This window comes from Ranitomeya imitator, chromosome 4 (assembly GCF_032444005.1).
Source record: "Ranitomeya imitator isolate aRanImi1 chromosome 4, aRanImi1.pri, whole genome shotgun sequence".
Classification (NCBI taxonomy): domain Eukaryota; kingdom Metazoa; phylum Chordata; class Amphibia; order Anura; family Dendrobatidae; genus Ranitomeya; species Ranitomeya imitator.
The window spans coordinates 504,322,656-504,338,531 of record NC_091285.1 but is presented as its reverse complement, the minus strand read 5'-3'; the positions used below and the strand labels follow the sequence as shown (position 1 = coordinate 504,338,531).

Genomic DNA, 15,876 nt, shown 5'->3' with positions numbered 1-15,876 from the left:
GTGTAGGGGATTACGGAGCGGGCGCCGGGCAGTGAGTGCAGGGGAGTAGGGGAGGGACTAATCGGACTGTGGCCGTCACTGATTGGTCGCGGCAGCCATGACAGGCAGCTGCCAAGACCAATCAGCGAACGAATAACCATGACAGAAGGACAGACAGACAGACGGAAGTACCCCTTAGACAATTATGTATATAGATATCTTATTTCATTTTATTACAAGAACGTACTGATGGTTTGTGGAACTAAAAATCATTCATATTGCTGCCAATTGTCATTTTGGCTATATTACAATTCATTAAGCAGATTTGCCAACAGAGTTTACAACACAAACTGCATGCAGTTTTCCACCGTGCTTGCACTGACGTCAGATAGGTGAAGAGAGTTCATTGGTTGTGAACTCCCAGGACCTTTCTGACAGGACCGCGAGCAGGAAAGCTTTCTCACACTTGTGGTGCCCTCAGACAGGGAATAGCAGTTCACAGGGAGACACTGAGCACATGGTGATGGTTAGCACATCTCCCGGATGACAGGCTGCATGGTCGTATTATGCAACCATGCAGCCTGCCATTTAGATGAAGCAGAGCAAGACCCATCGTGGTACAAATGGATTATCATCTTCTCTGCGGAAAGGTGAGGAATATTGTTGTTTTTTTTTAACTCTTTTGCAGAAGACAATGGCGTCGGTGGAATGGGCGATGTGGTAAGTATGGTTTAATTAAGATTTATTAAAGGAGCCTGTGTCATTCGTTCAATTAAAGGATGTTATTCTGGGTGTCTGTGTTTTTATATAATATGACAATGGGGTTAGAAATGGGAGTGTCTGATTGACGCCTCTCCATTACTAACCTCAGGGCTTGATGTCACCTGACAATACAAAGGTCACATAAACCCCTTCAACCATCAGTCCACTTGCCACCACTACAGGGCAAGTGGGAAGAGAAAGGCTAATTGCCAGAATAGGCACAAATTATAGATGTTCCTTTTCTGAGGAGGCTAAGAGCTGATGTTTTTAGCCTGGGGTGGGGGGCAGTATCCTTGGCCCCTTCCTAAGCTATTAATATCAGCCCGCAGCTGTCTGCAAAGCCTTTGCTGGTTATTTTAAAGGCTAAGTATACAGCTATGAGCTGATATTAATAGCCCGGGAAGCTCCATAGGTATTACCCCCTTCCCAGGCTATAAACATCTGCCCCCATTCATCGGCTTTCCCTCTGCTGGTTAAGAAAATTACGCGGGACCCCACACAATTTTTTTCAGAAAAATAATCTTTACATAATTAAATACATGTACAGTAAGCTGCACACACTGTACTAATTGTATATGCCACTGACAGCTATATATCTATCTATTCTATGTGTATTTATTGTATGTAATTCATCTATTCTATCCTGTCAGCTCCTGCTGTGATTTTACAGTGCACGGCAGATGAATTGCTGGCTTTTCTTCTATCTAGCTATGTATGTATCTATCTAATATACTGTATATGCTGTACATATATATATGTGTGTGTCACTGACATCTATATAGCTATCTATCCTATGTGTATATAGCTTCTATCTATTCTACTGTTACTTATCAGGCTGTGATTTTACTGTAAACGGCACATGAATTGCCGGCTTTTCAAATGCGATCGTTGTGTAAAAAAAAAAAATCGGACAGCACTCGTAGGGTCCGAGTGCTGTGTGATTTTTTTTCTCGCACCCATTGACCTCTATTGCGGGATGCAATCCAATTCGTGATTGCAATCGCAGCATGCTGCAACTTTTTTCCAGTCCGATCGTGATCTGATTCAAGCTGGAAAAAAAATACAGATGAACACAGAATGATAGAATAACATCGGTCCGAATGCAATCCAATTTTTTATCGGATTGCATTCATCCGATTTCATTGCAAGTGGGAATGAGCCCTTAGGGGCCACTGCAAACCGTCCAGAAGCCTGAAGACTATGGGGCCAACTATCTGCTAAATATGGAGAATTTTGAAACATCTGATATATTATATGGATATTGTGTATTGTTATCCTCGCAAACAAGAATTACATAATGCAAATTTAATGAGATGTACCTTCAAATCTCCTGAAATATTTGCCCCTGCCAGAATTCCTGTAGCTGCTGGGAAGAAAATAGCAAAGACAGAGAAGAAGCCTTCATCACCCCTGAAGTCTGGACCAAAGTTTTCCGCAAAAATCGAAGCTAAAATAAAAGGAGTTGATGTTCGTTAACTTGCAGAATAAAGATAGCGATCAGTAGCGTGCAGGCAGGAGAGCAAAGTATCCCATAAACTGGATATAGTCCTGTCGGTTATAGTGAAGTATAAGGGTGCATTTATCATTATCCATCCAAGAATAGTAACTCCGGCACACAACAAAAGTCAGTATGATTCACATATGAATTTATTAGAAACTCAAAAGACGTTTCAAATGACGTTTTTTTAATCCAGAGAAAATTCAAATTAACACCGCATACGTAGTGAAAAAAGAGACAATATTCATCACTTCACTACGGACCCCGCTCTGCTGGATTCCCCATCACTGATATAAGTACAGGTTTTTCTTGAAAAAGGCTCACAAGCCGAAACGTTGAAACAAATACCTGTGAAGTGATGAATATTGTCTCTTTTTTCACTACGTATGCGGTGTTAATTTGAATTTTCTCTGGATGAAAAAAACGTCATTTGAAACGTCTTTTGAGTTTCTAATAAATTCATATGTGAATCATACTGACTTTTGTTGTGTGCCGGAGTTACTATTCTTGGATGTTTCTATTTTTTCTCCTGAGCGCCAAAATTTGGTAGTGAGCACCCCAATTTTCCATATATTTATTATTATCCAGTCCTTCACAAACTATAGTTGGTATCCACTCGCTGCTATAAAAGTATTTATGGCGATAATCCATATTAAGCCCATTAAAAGGCATGAGTCACTGGAGCATTAAAAAATCAGGATAGCTATAAAGTTATCTTAAGATTTCTTGTAAACTGGTTGTACACTACTTGAACAACCCATTATCAATCTGAATATAAAATTTAAATAAAAACACTTATACTCACCTCCTGTATCGGTACCATGCCAGTGGTGTCGGTACTCACCTTCCCGGGTCTCTCATGCGTTTATTATGCCATGTGAGCTCTGCGCCCAATTAGTGCTGGTGTCACTGGCCCAGCATTCGGGGGTATAAATAATCAAGAGAAAGTTAACGGCCAGCCGCAGTTTTCACATAACAACCTCACATGAGCCCCGGGAAACCGAATGCAGACACCTCAGGAACAGTTCTCACACAACAGGTGAGTATAAGTGGTTTTATTTTAAGGGAGGCAAAAATTCAGATTGAGAAGAGGTTGTCCTATAAGTGGAGAACCCCTTTAATTGTAGGTCATGCAACATAAAATAAGGCTTTAAAGAAGCTCTCTGTTATGACCTGGTGGTCAGGACAATAATGGACCTGGTGGTTAAGAGCACACGGAATGACCTGATCGTTACTGATAATATAGGACGAGCTCTGAGACGTGGGAACTCTGCTGACCGCAATCCCTAATCCTATCACACACACTAGAAATAGCCGTGGATTGCTCCTAACGCTCCCTATGCAACTCGACACAGCCTAAGGAACTAGCTAGCCCTAAAGACAGAAAAATAAAGCCTACCTTGCCTCAGAGAAATTCCCCAAAAGAAAAGGCAGCCCCCCACATATAATGACTGTGAGTAAAGATGAAAATACAAACACAGAGATGAAATAGATTTAGCAAAGTGAGGCCCGACTTACTGAACAGACAGAGGATAGGAAAGGAAGCTTTGCGGTCAGCACAAAAAACTACAAAAAAAACACGCAGAGGGCGCAAAAAGACCCTCCGCACCGACTCACAGAGCTTCCAGCAAGCAAGACAACAATCAAACAATCAAACAATCAAAATAGCAAGCTGGACAGAAAAATAGCAAACTAAAGAAAAACAAGCAGGAACTTAGCTTCTGCTGGGAAGACAGGTCACAAGAACGATCCAGGAGTGAACTAGACCAATACTGGAACATTGACAGGTGGCATGGAGCAATGATCTAGGTGGAGTTAAATAGAGCAGCCAGCTAACGAATTAACCTCGTCACCTGTGGAAGAAACCTCAGAAGCCGCAGCCCCACTCACAACTACCAGAGGAAGCCCATGGACAGAACCAGCCGAAGTACCATTCATGACCACAGGAGGGAGCTTGACAACAGAATTCACAACAGCTCTCCCATTAACATTTTCATTTTTATGCATTAAATGTGTGTATGTGCATGTAATGTAGTGTGAGTGTATTAATACACTCATCTACCACTGCTGTCTCCAGTATCCAGCGCCATTCTGCTCCTCTTCTCAGTGACGTCACCGCACTTCTATGCATGAGATGGAAGTCTATTTTACAATGAAATTCTATGGAGACTCGTAGTGACGCTACATAGGCTTTCATTGTAAAAGAGACTTCCCAATCACGCTGATCATAGCATGACCCGTCCAGTCTAAAGAAAGGTGACTGGATACCGGAGACTCTGGATACCGGAGACAGCAGCAATAGCTGAGTATAATAATATACTCACACTACATTACATGCATATATACATACAGTACAATTACTGCATAAAAAAGTCTAAGGAAGATTCCAGATGTAAGAATTTGGATTGTCAATGACGTGTCTGTGATGGTCATGGACCCCAGATTATTAGTAGTATTCTAGTACAATACCCAACAGGTTCAACTCCTGAATACGTCACCTTGATAATTAAAGAATCCTCTTGATCTTTTTTCCTCTGTGGTTGGAATAACGGTCCCGATAAAGAAGTTGGCGATAGCGATAAGCAGTATTACCAGCAGCACAATTTGGGCCTTAATGAAAAAAGACACCATTGTATGAGGTAACATCCAATGTACATCAATAAGGTGATTGTGGTTTATTAATATTACTACCATGATCTGGTACATAATTTATAGGCAGAATGAATTTTTCTACAATTTAGCTTGTCGAATATATTAAACTTTTTGGATTTAGCTTCAAACTGCTGTAAAGTAAGAAAATAATACATTGCAATGATAAAAATACAGAGAGTGTTGATTCTTCATGTATTTTTATTAGTTTTATCCCTTTATAAGTATATTTATCCCCTGATTAACATGTAATGTAAATGTACATGTGTGAGTTTATTCATGTATATGCAGCAGGAATCACTACAAACCACATGTGCTGTGTGCTTACTGTGTTATATAGCCAGCACCTGCCCATTACAGCATCGATTTTACCACTTTCCACTGCATCTACAGTGTGCTGATGGGTTGTCATGCCAGTCGGAGCCTGCTGAATCTTGGTACAACTGCCAGCCGGAGCCTGCTGAACGTTGGTACAACTGCCAGCCGGAGCCTGCTTAACCTTGGTACAACTACCAGTCAGAGCCTACTGAACCTTGGTACAACTGCCAGTCGGAGCCTACTGAACCTTGGTACAACTACCAGTCGGAGCCTACTGAACTTTGGTACAACTGCCAGCCGGGGCCTGCTGAACCTTGGTACAACTGCCAGCCGAAGCCTACTGAACCTTGGTACAACTGCCAGCCGGGGCCTGCTGAACCTTGGTACAACTGCCAGCCGGAGCCTGCTTAATCTTGGTACAACTACCAGTCAGAGCCTACTGAACCTTGGTACAACTACCAGTAAGAGCCTATTGAACCTTGGTACAACTACTAGCTGGAGCCTGCTGAACCTTGGTACAACTGCCAGCCGGAGCCTGCTGAACGTTGGTACAACTGCCAGCCGGAGCCTGCTTAACCTTGGTACAACTACCAGTCAGAGCCTATTGAACCTTGGTACAACTACCAGCCGGAGTCTGCTGAACCTTGGTACAACTACCAGTTGGAGCCTACTGAAACCTTGGTACAACTACCAGTCGGAGCCTATTGAACCTTGGTATATCTACCAGTCGGACCCTGTTGAACCTTGGTACAACTACCAGTCGGAGCCTATTGAAACTTGGTACATCTACCAGCCGAAGTCTACTGATATTTGGTACAACTGCCAGCCGGAGCCTACTGAACCTTGGTACAACTACCAGTTGGAGCCCACTGAAACCTTGGTACAACTACAAGTCGGAGCCTATTGAACCTTGGTACAACTACCAGTCGGAGCCTACTGAACCGTGGTACAACTACCATCCGGAGCCTATTGAACCTTGGTACAACTGCCAACCGCAGCCTATTGATCCTTGGTGCAACTGCCAGCTGGTGCCTAGTGAACCTTGGTACAATTACCAGCTGGAGCCTTCTGAACCTTGGTACAACTGCCAGTCTGAGCCTTCTGAACCTTGGTACAACTACCAGCCGGAGCCTACTGAACGTTGGTACAACTACCAGCCAGAGCCTACTGAACCTTGGTACAGCTACCAGAGAGAGACTACTGAACCTTGGTACAACTGCCAGCTGGAGCCTGCTGAACCTTGGTACAACTATGAAGCCAAGTCGCAGGATGAGCTTCAAGCTTCATAGGAGATAAATACTAAACTAAAAACTAAAAAAAAAAGCAGAACATTGTAGAAAGGTTCAAGTTCCCTAGAATGACTAAGAAAATTTAAAAAATATTTGAAAAATAAACAAAAGTTTTATCTCCCTTTTCAAGCAATTCTTATAGATTTAAAAAAACAATTAGAATATGAGGAAGGTGACATTTTATTGTATCATCAATCTATTTTCAATAGATTGATGTGATCCGTCTTCTAATTAACTACACAGATTTCATAATAGTCTGATGAACTCAGATTACGTATTTAGTCCTCAAACATACTGTATATCATGTACAGTAGAGCTTCTCAATCTCTTTCTATTTGGACCTTACAAGTGAAACTGTAGTGACAGCTGTGGCCCACAGGTAATCAACTTTCATGGCAAAACTAATCATGTATCTCCATTTATCTTTCTATCGTCTACCTAACTACCTACTTATCTATCTATCTATCTATCTATCTATCTTGATCTATCTGTTATATATACTGGCACCAATAATGTGATGTATTTATGGAATGTGTACCTGAATGACACTGCAAAATTGAGAAGTTTTTTTAAGAGATAACTCTAGAGGACAAAAGAGTCATGCTCTGATGGCCCATTGTAGGTAGTTAAGCAACTACAGTAGTAAAGTTAAGTTTTATGATCCATTATTAGCTCATTTCTAACTAAAACAATCCTGATCCAAAGTTCACCTTATACAATGTCCCCTGAGATGACTTTCAATAGTGTATCTCTATAATTATGAAGCTAAACCCGCATGTCCCTCTCACTTTATAATTTAGTCAATCATTTCACAGTGAAAGAGAGAGTAACAAGCTGATAAGAAGGCAATCTGTTATTATCACGGCTATCAGTTAGACACCATTTTTATGTCTAGGGCATATCAATGAGAATATTCCGTGGCCTCTCCCCTCTGTCAATCCCATCACTGGCTCCCCATTACCCAGAGACTCCAGTACAAAAGCCTAACCATGACATACAAAGCCATCCACATCCTGTCTCCTCCATACATCTGTGACCTCGTCTCCCGATACTTTCCTGCACGCAACCTCCGATCCTCACAAGATCTCCTCTACTCCCCTCTTACCTCCTCTTCCCACAATCGCATACAAGATTTCTCTCGCGCATCACCCCTACTCTGGAACTCTCTACCCCAACATATCAGACTCTCACCTACCATCGAAACCTTCAAAAAGAACCTGGAGACCTACCTCTTCCGGCATGCCTACAACCTGCAGTAACCATCGATCGACCAAACCACTGCACGACCAGCTCTATCCTCACCTATTGTATCCTCACCCATCCCTTGCAGATTGTGAGCCTTCGCGGGCAGGGTCCTCTCTCCTCCTGTACCAGTTGTGACTTGTATTGTTCAAGATTATTGTACCTGTTTTTATTATGTATACCCCTCCTCACATGTAAAGCGCCATGGAATAAATGGCGCTATAATAATTAATAATAATAATAATAATAATTCTTTGACACACAAGTAACCAATATAAGATGTTAGAACAATATACAGTATATTGAGTTTTCTGTAGAAATGAAGATTTGTTTGGAAGAAAATATTTAATCCAGTTTTACAAATTTTTCAGCAGACCCATGATCTGAAGTATCATCAGTACCATTATATCCGCCGTGTTTTGCTTTATTAAAGTAAATCTGTTGTCACTTCCTTGTGTCTTACCTTTGCTTCCCATTCCATGCCAGCTACAGAAATGCCAAGCAGAATGATTACTGTTATTGTCCCCACAATCCTGATATCATTCATTTCGTCCACCATGATTGCATTATTGTCCTATTGGGAAAGAAGTCAAATACCGGTAAGCATAATCCAAATCTTGGTATAGACACGTACACAGCGGTCAGCCGTCATTGTCCTCTCATCATGAATACTCTGGACTCATAAGCTATGTGCCCAATGTATTTTGTAACATTTTGTAATATTTCATGGGTTAGGTAAGAAGACCACTATCACGATTTGATAGACAGTTTGTAACTCTTTAATCTGCTGTAACTCTTTAAGCTGATTTATGGCCATACACTATAAAAGTTGAATATGCAAGAAACAAAGAGCCTGTAAAACCCAAACCGTGTAACATTTTTAACAAAATCCAATTACAAAAATCATTTTAGCCCGAAATAAATGCACTTAATAAAAAATGAAAAAAAAAATGCCCCAAAAGTGAACAAACTCCTTATGCCTTTAAGGCTTTCAGGTAAAGTTTGCTTTGAAGGATAGGTCATACAGGTTGTCTAAGTAATCATCTAATGAAAATCTTCATATCTGCTTTTTTCAAGTAGAGCGAGTGGGGGCACGCTCTATCAAAGGTTCAATTGTTGCACATAAATAACAGGCATTGGTCTGAATTTTGTAACATAATATATTTTATTGACAAGCATATTGCCCTTTTATGACTTTGAAAATACCAAGAGTCTGTTATTGTCTTTGATGTCAAGAAGGGCGAGAATGTGGAACATCTACTGGCAAAAGTTGGAAGAAAATGAGCAAAAATACCATACCAAAGCAATAGACTAGTATTGTTTATTGACACCAAGAATCATTAACCGTGAAAGTAATTCCAGTTAAGGTGAAATACTTAAAAGAAATTTTCCAGTTCTCATGTTATTCACCTTTAGAAGATCCACAACAGTTTCTGAGAAACCAACCACGTACATAGCAACAGCAACAGCATTGGCAAAAGCAAAGATAAGGCCAATCGATCCACCAAATTCTGGCCCAAGGCTTCTGGAGATGAGATAGTATGCTCCACCTAAACGAGGCAATAGCTCAGTTTAGCACACGGATACATTTCAGTTTGTAATTTGGCATCACTCAAATTGTCAAGTTTCATGAACAGACCTTACCCTACAAAAAGCAGAAGGGAGAAGGCAAGTGGGCATTTGTCCTCCCATTGTCCTTGCCAATCTTTCCTTATGCCAGTGAGAGAACATGCCAGAAAATGACTAATCTGCGCTTATACAGGAGTTAGGGATTAAAATGGTTCATGTTATGTTTTTCTTTATTTATACTATTAAACATTTAACCATGAAGCAATTCCAGATTTAATTGATAATGCCTGCAGATATGAGCAAGCAATCTGTCTGTTCATGGAACTTAACAATTACAGGAACCAATGGTATCTGAATGAGCAGAAAGCAAGTTTCTCTTATTTCTATAGATTTGTTATTGCTGCCAATAGACAGTAATTACCAATAGAATAACTAGAACATTCCGTGATTATACTGAAATTACAGAAAGGAAATTTTCCATGTATTATTGTACTGATGTACGCACTTACCCTTTTTTCCACTATCCATATTTTCTTGGTCATTGTGGAATTTGTTGAAGAATTATTTCCTAGTTAAATATTGCATTGATTTTTATTCTAGTTAAACAATCACAATTATTTTGGTCATAGGGTTAAAATACAATTTAATAGATATCATAAAGAATATGTAGTAAAGAACTGTGTTTTTTTTTGTCCTTACTTTTTTACACACAAAGCCCAGTGTGGTTTATTTGGAAATAATTCTTCAACATGACTAAAGTTTGGCAAATTAATAGGGTATTTCCAGCTTATAAATTGCTAGGATATGAAATCACTTTATGATCAATGGGATTTTAACATTTGGGACCCCCAACAATCATAAAAATTAAGGGGACAGAGAACTGATATGGTGCTTTGTCCTTTCACTGTTCCAGCCCTGTGTAATCAAGGGAATGGGGCTGGCTGCAGTTCTCTGCACAGCCAGGCAGCCATAACTGCTGCCGTGCAGGGGAAACAGGACTGGTTTCACTCTCAGGATCATAAACTGATGACATATCCTAGTGATGGGAAGAACCCTTTAATGGAGCAAAGAATATAGATAATTTGAATATGGATAGACTCTCTTGCACTTACCTTGTACTGGAAATACAACATGAACCCACCAAGCCGCCATCTATCCAGCCAACCAACAATCACAACTGGGTCAAGTGTACATTACCAACATGTCTATGTTACGTATAGTAAAACAAAATGAAAAGAGGCTAAGCCTCTGCCGGTTCACCGATACCAGAGGTGCGCGGAACGCGTCCTGACCCAACGTGCAATGGATACAATATATGGAATGAAGTGGTAGTTCCAGCTCCTTAAAATTCAAAGTCTTTATTTTCCAAGTTAAAACTTCATAATCAGCAAAGAATCCTTGTACATCATGGATGCATAGGCAGCGAAAAAGAAAGGTATAAGCAAGGCGTTTCGGTCAACTAAGATCTTTATCTCAGCTTAATCCTACATCTACCTTCCAGTTCTTATAAGGTTGTTCCATATACTCTTACACAGCTGATTTGATCACCTGGTATTAGTTACAGAGTCTGCACCTATCAAAATTTCACAGAAAAATTACAAATCTTTAAAACGTCATAATACATATAAATGACAACAACTATTTACAAATAATGGTACATTAATTCATTTCTCCTATTCAGGCCATTTGGATATCTTGTTTCTAGATTATAAATCCAAAATGCCTCTCTGGTTAAGAGGTGTCTTTTTATATCTCCACCGCGCGGTGATTTTTTTTATTTGTTCTATACCTCGGACATTCATTGCTGATATATTTCCGGCGCGGTGGGTTATAAAGTGTTTTGCTACCATGGAAATATTGCGATTATTACTATTTCCTTTTAGTGTGTCTCTCAAATGTTCGGATATGCGCGTCTTTAATTTTCTTGTGGTGCAACCCACATATGTTAAATTACAGATCTCACAATCTATTTTATAGACCACATTAGTCGTATGACAATTTATGAATTGCTTTATATTATAGATTGATGAATTTTTCTTGTCAGTGAAGGTTTTACTTGTAAGTGCATGTTCACATGGGCTGCACGATGTGGTTCCGCACTTGTAGAAGCCATTGACTTCCAGCCATGCTCTCGATTTGGTTCTGGTCAGAAATAGTCCCGGGAGATTAAGCTTCCTATTGTAGGTGCTCTCCTATCTACCACATTGATGCCCTCCCCCGATATATTGAATAGTGTAGTGTCCTCATAGAGAATTGGCAAGCGTTTATTAATAATATGTTTTATTTGATTGAATTGTGGGCTATATTGTAAACAGATGAATGGTTTCTTTTTTCTGTGATCTTTTATTTTCCTATCCTGTCTCTTAGGTATTAGCATACTTTCTCTATCTTTTTTACCCACTATATTTTCTGCTCTTTTTAAAGATCATCTGGGATATTTTCTTGCGCCTAATTTAATTTCCAGTTCTTTAAATTCTTTATTCATATCATCCGCTCTGCTACAATTTCTTTTTAGTCTAGTGTACTCCCCCACTGGTATCGACTTGATGGTGTGTTTGGGGTGGCTACTTGTAGCGTGCAGGACAGTATTCCCACTGATAGGTTTTATATGCATTTTGCTAATAATGGTCTGACCTTCTGTCCCTAGTAACTCCAGATCCAGGAATGAAATATGTTTACTATCACACCTGTGAGTGAATTTAATATTAAAACTGTTATGATCTGGTGGTTTAGGAGCAACATGGGACGAGCTCTGAAGGAAGTGGTACCTGTACTGACCGCAGTCCCTAAGCTCAACACAACACTAGAAGTAGCCGTGGGATGCTCCTGACACTCCCTAGGCACCTCGTCACAGCCTGAGAACTAACTACCCCTTAAAGATAGAAACAGGAAAACTATCTTTCCTCAGAGAAAATCCCCAAAGGATAGATAGCCCCCCACAAGTAATGACTGTGAGTGGAGAGGGAAAAGACATACACAGAATGAAACCAGGATGAGCACAGGAGGCCAGTCTAGCTAGATAGAAAGGACAGGATGGAATACTGTGCGGTCAGTATAAAACACTACAAAAAATCCACACAGAGTTTACAAAAATTTCCACACCTGACTAAAGGTGTGGAGGGTAAATCTGCTTCCCAGAGCTTCCAGCTACACAGAATTAATTCATACTGACAAGCTGGACAAACTTAGAAAGCACAGAATGGATAAGTCCACAACCTGTGGACAGAAAAGAGCAAGCAAGGACTTAGCTTTGCTGAACTGGTCAGGATAAGAGGGAAATACAAAGAGATGTGAATCCAACCAGGAACCATTGACAAGTGGCACTGGCTGAAGAGAGAGCCAGGCATAAATAGCCGAGCAGAAAGACAATCAGTGGAAGCAGCTGCAGACTGCTAAATCCAAGGAGCAGCCATACCACTTAAAACCACCGGAGGGAGCCCAAGAGCAGAACTCACAAAAGTGCCACTTACAACCACCGGAGGGAGCCCAAGAGCGGAATTCACAACATAAAACTGTTGTTATTCATGTATTTAACGAAGTCCGGTATGGCAGACACATCTCCCCCCCATATGATGAGCAGGTCATCGATGTATCTACCATACCAGACCACGCCCCCGGAATAAGGGCTATCCACAGAATATATATATTTGTACTCCCAAAAGGCCATAGTCAGATTGGCCAAAGATGGGGAATATTTAGCCCCCATCGGGACACCTGTCTTCTGTAGAAATACATCATCATCAAAAGAAAAAATATTGTAGGTTAGCAGAAAAAAAACAACCTGCAACAAAAAATGTTTAAAATTTTATGAATATTCACTGTATTTTTCAATATGGAATTCCAAGGCTCTCATAGCCAGTTCGTGTGGTATGCATGTATAAAGCGATATAACATCGCAGCATAGCCATTTGCATTGGCTTTGCCACTTTTTTTGGAAAAAGTTTTCAGGACTTCCCTGGAGTCTTTAATATATCCTGGTAGTCTTAAAACAAGTGGTTGCAGCAGTGTGTCGACCCATTTACACAAGTGCTCGTTCATGGATCCTAGACCTGAGACAATTGGTCTCATTGGTGGTATGCCGCTGGTTTTATGTACATTTGGGAGTCCATACAGTATTGGCAATGTTGGATGCGGTATTAATAAATAGCCTGTTTTTTTTATTTATGAACAGGCGGACTATAGAGCAGAAAATATAGTGGGTAAAAAAGATGGAGAAAGCATCTAGGAGACAGGATAGGAAAATAAAAGATCACAGAAAAAAGAAACCATTCATCTGATTACAATATAGCCCACAATTCACTCAAATAAAACATTTTATTAATAAACGCTTGCCAATTCTCTTTGAGGACACTACACTATCCAATATATTGGGGGAGGCATCAATGTGGTAGATAGGAGAGCACCTACAATAGGAAGCCGAGATGCAAACTCGGCTTTGGGAAAATGGCCACCGCGATCTCTTCTGCGGCCATTTTCCTGAAGCCCCGTGCAGCAGAGCACTCCATCTGCGCACGCGCGGCCCCAGGAAGATGGCCGCCCCCACCGATGACAGGGATAATACCACAGATCGCGCGCTGTTTTTTTACGTGCACGCAGGGGATTCGGAACTTGGACATGCGCACACCACTACGCCACCAACGGAAAGCTGGGGAAGAAAAGAGCGATGTCACCACGCCCACCTGACCTGACCAGCCTGATTGACAGGCGAAAACGGCGACTTTGGTAATGTATTTCGCAGCATAGGTGGGGAATCAGGGTACACTACATACACTATTGTAACGCACAGCACAGGCCCTATTTAACAGTATTTTTATCTCAATCTGAAAAAACGGGGTGACAGGTCCCCTTTAACCAGAGAGGCATTTTGGATTTATAATCTAGAAACAAGATATCCAAATGGCCTGAATAGGAGAAATGAATTAATGTACCATTATTTGTAAATAGTTGTTGTGTGTATTATGTCATTTATATGTATTATGATGTTTTAAAGATTTGTAATTTTTCTGTGAAATTTTGATAGGTGCCGACTCTGCAATTAATACCAGGTGATCAAATCAGCTGTGTAAGAGTATAAGGAAAACCTTATAAGAACTAGAAGGTAGATGTAGGATTAAGCTGAGATAAAGATCTTAGTTGATCGAAACGCGTTGCTTATACCTTAATTTTTCGCTGCCTATGCATCCATGATGTACAAGAATTCTTTGATGATTATGAAGTTTTAACTTGGAAAATAAAGACTATGATTTTTAAAGAGCTGGAACTACCGCTTCATTCCATATATTATGTCTATGTTAAACCTACATTAGGGTTATCTTGGAGGCCAGATGCACAGATTTCATTGTTCTTCTCAACATAGTTTCAGTTGTGCGTATAGTGGGGGAAGATCCACTGATGGTCAGCATACTTTCTTACCTTATCTTTTTCCCATCATCAAAGCAATAGCTACTGTATGTATAATATTGGCAATTCTGCATTCTTACAATTAAGGGGAGTCGCTCAGAACAAAATGACTGTTCTAACTAAACACAACATCTTGTAGGTACCATAGTCTTAATAAAAAAAATTGTACCTTTAGTGTCCAAATCTGTTGCTGCGTTAGCCACAAATTGTTCTTTATTGAACCATGCAAATGAGGCGCTCGGTGCACCTTTGGCATGGCTGAGCAGTTCACTGCACCTTACAACCTACTTGTTTTTCATTTATCTGTCTTCCCTTCTTCCTTGATTGCCAGTTCTGACTTTACAGGAGCCAGAAGACACTGTAGATAGATGGAAAACAGGAAGTGACCGGTGCTGAACTGATCGGCCTTTCAAGGGTGCACCTACGTAGCCCCTCTGTAGCATATTGAATAAAGAACAATGCTGCACAATGATGTTTAATCCATAGTTATTGATGCCACTGGAAAAGAAGCCCCAGCAGTCAGATAACATGGTGTCACTAAGAACGAAACACACTGCGCTGCAAGCAAGGCGCAGCACGTGGCACAATAGAACAATGGCAAGGTACTGGTGAATAATTCGTAGGGTATCTATATTGGTAAATTTGTGATCTTCCAGTTATAGAAGCAATAAAAAACGTATTTTTATGCATAGAAAAACAATAACAAATACTATTAACCAGTTCAAGACCCGGCCACCGGAGATGAGTATAGGTTTTATTATTTAACTGGGGAGGAAACATGGGGATTCAGAAGGGACTGCCCGAGTAAAGGACCACTTTTAATTATAAAATTTGTTTGTTTTCACAACAATTATTTTTATATATTGGATGCTTTTTTTTACGGCTGTGCAGCTAGTAGCTCTGATTTTAGATTGACAGTATTTTTTTTTTCATGCTTTTTATTTATTTATTTAAATATTTATCTATGTATTTATTTTCCATTTATTTCACATATTGTTTATTTCACATATTGTGCCCCCCGTAAGGTCATAAAAGACCTTTGAGGACCATTTCAACATTTAAATATGTTTTTTTTATCTGATTCCCCCTGTAACTGGGGCTGTTACCTAAGTCTCAGTTACAGTGGAACCGTAGCTTTCAGGCTGCATTGCAGAGCCTTCTGGGTCTCCT

General features: G+C 40.3%; 1 protein-coding gene across 2 annotated transcripts in view; it reads right to left on the bottom strand.

Annotated features, from left to right (window-relative positions):
* The window catches only part of SLC12A1 (solute carrier family 12 member 1), a 186,643-nt gene that overhangs the window by 144,702 nt on the left and 26,065 nt on the right, over positions 1 to 15,876 (bottom strand). For both annotated transcript variants that reach the window (XM_069766023.1, XM_069766024.1), the window contains exons 6-9: positions 9,148 to 9,287; positions 8,201 to 8,311; positions 4,738 to 4,849; positions 2,061 to 2,188 (exon numbers count right to left, since the gene is read on the bottom strand). In XM_069766023.1, the coding sequence (XP_069622124.1) occupies positions 2,061 to 2,188; positions 4,738 to 4,849; positions 8,201 to 8,311; positions 9,148 to 9,287 (491 nt within the window). The remainder of the gene's footprint in view (positions 1 to 2,060; positions 2,189 to 4,737; positions 4,850 to 8,200; positions 8,312 to 9,147; positions 9,288 to 15,876) is intronic.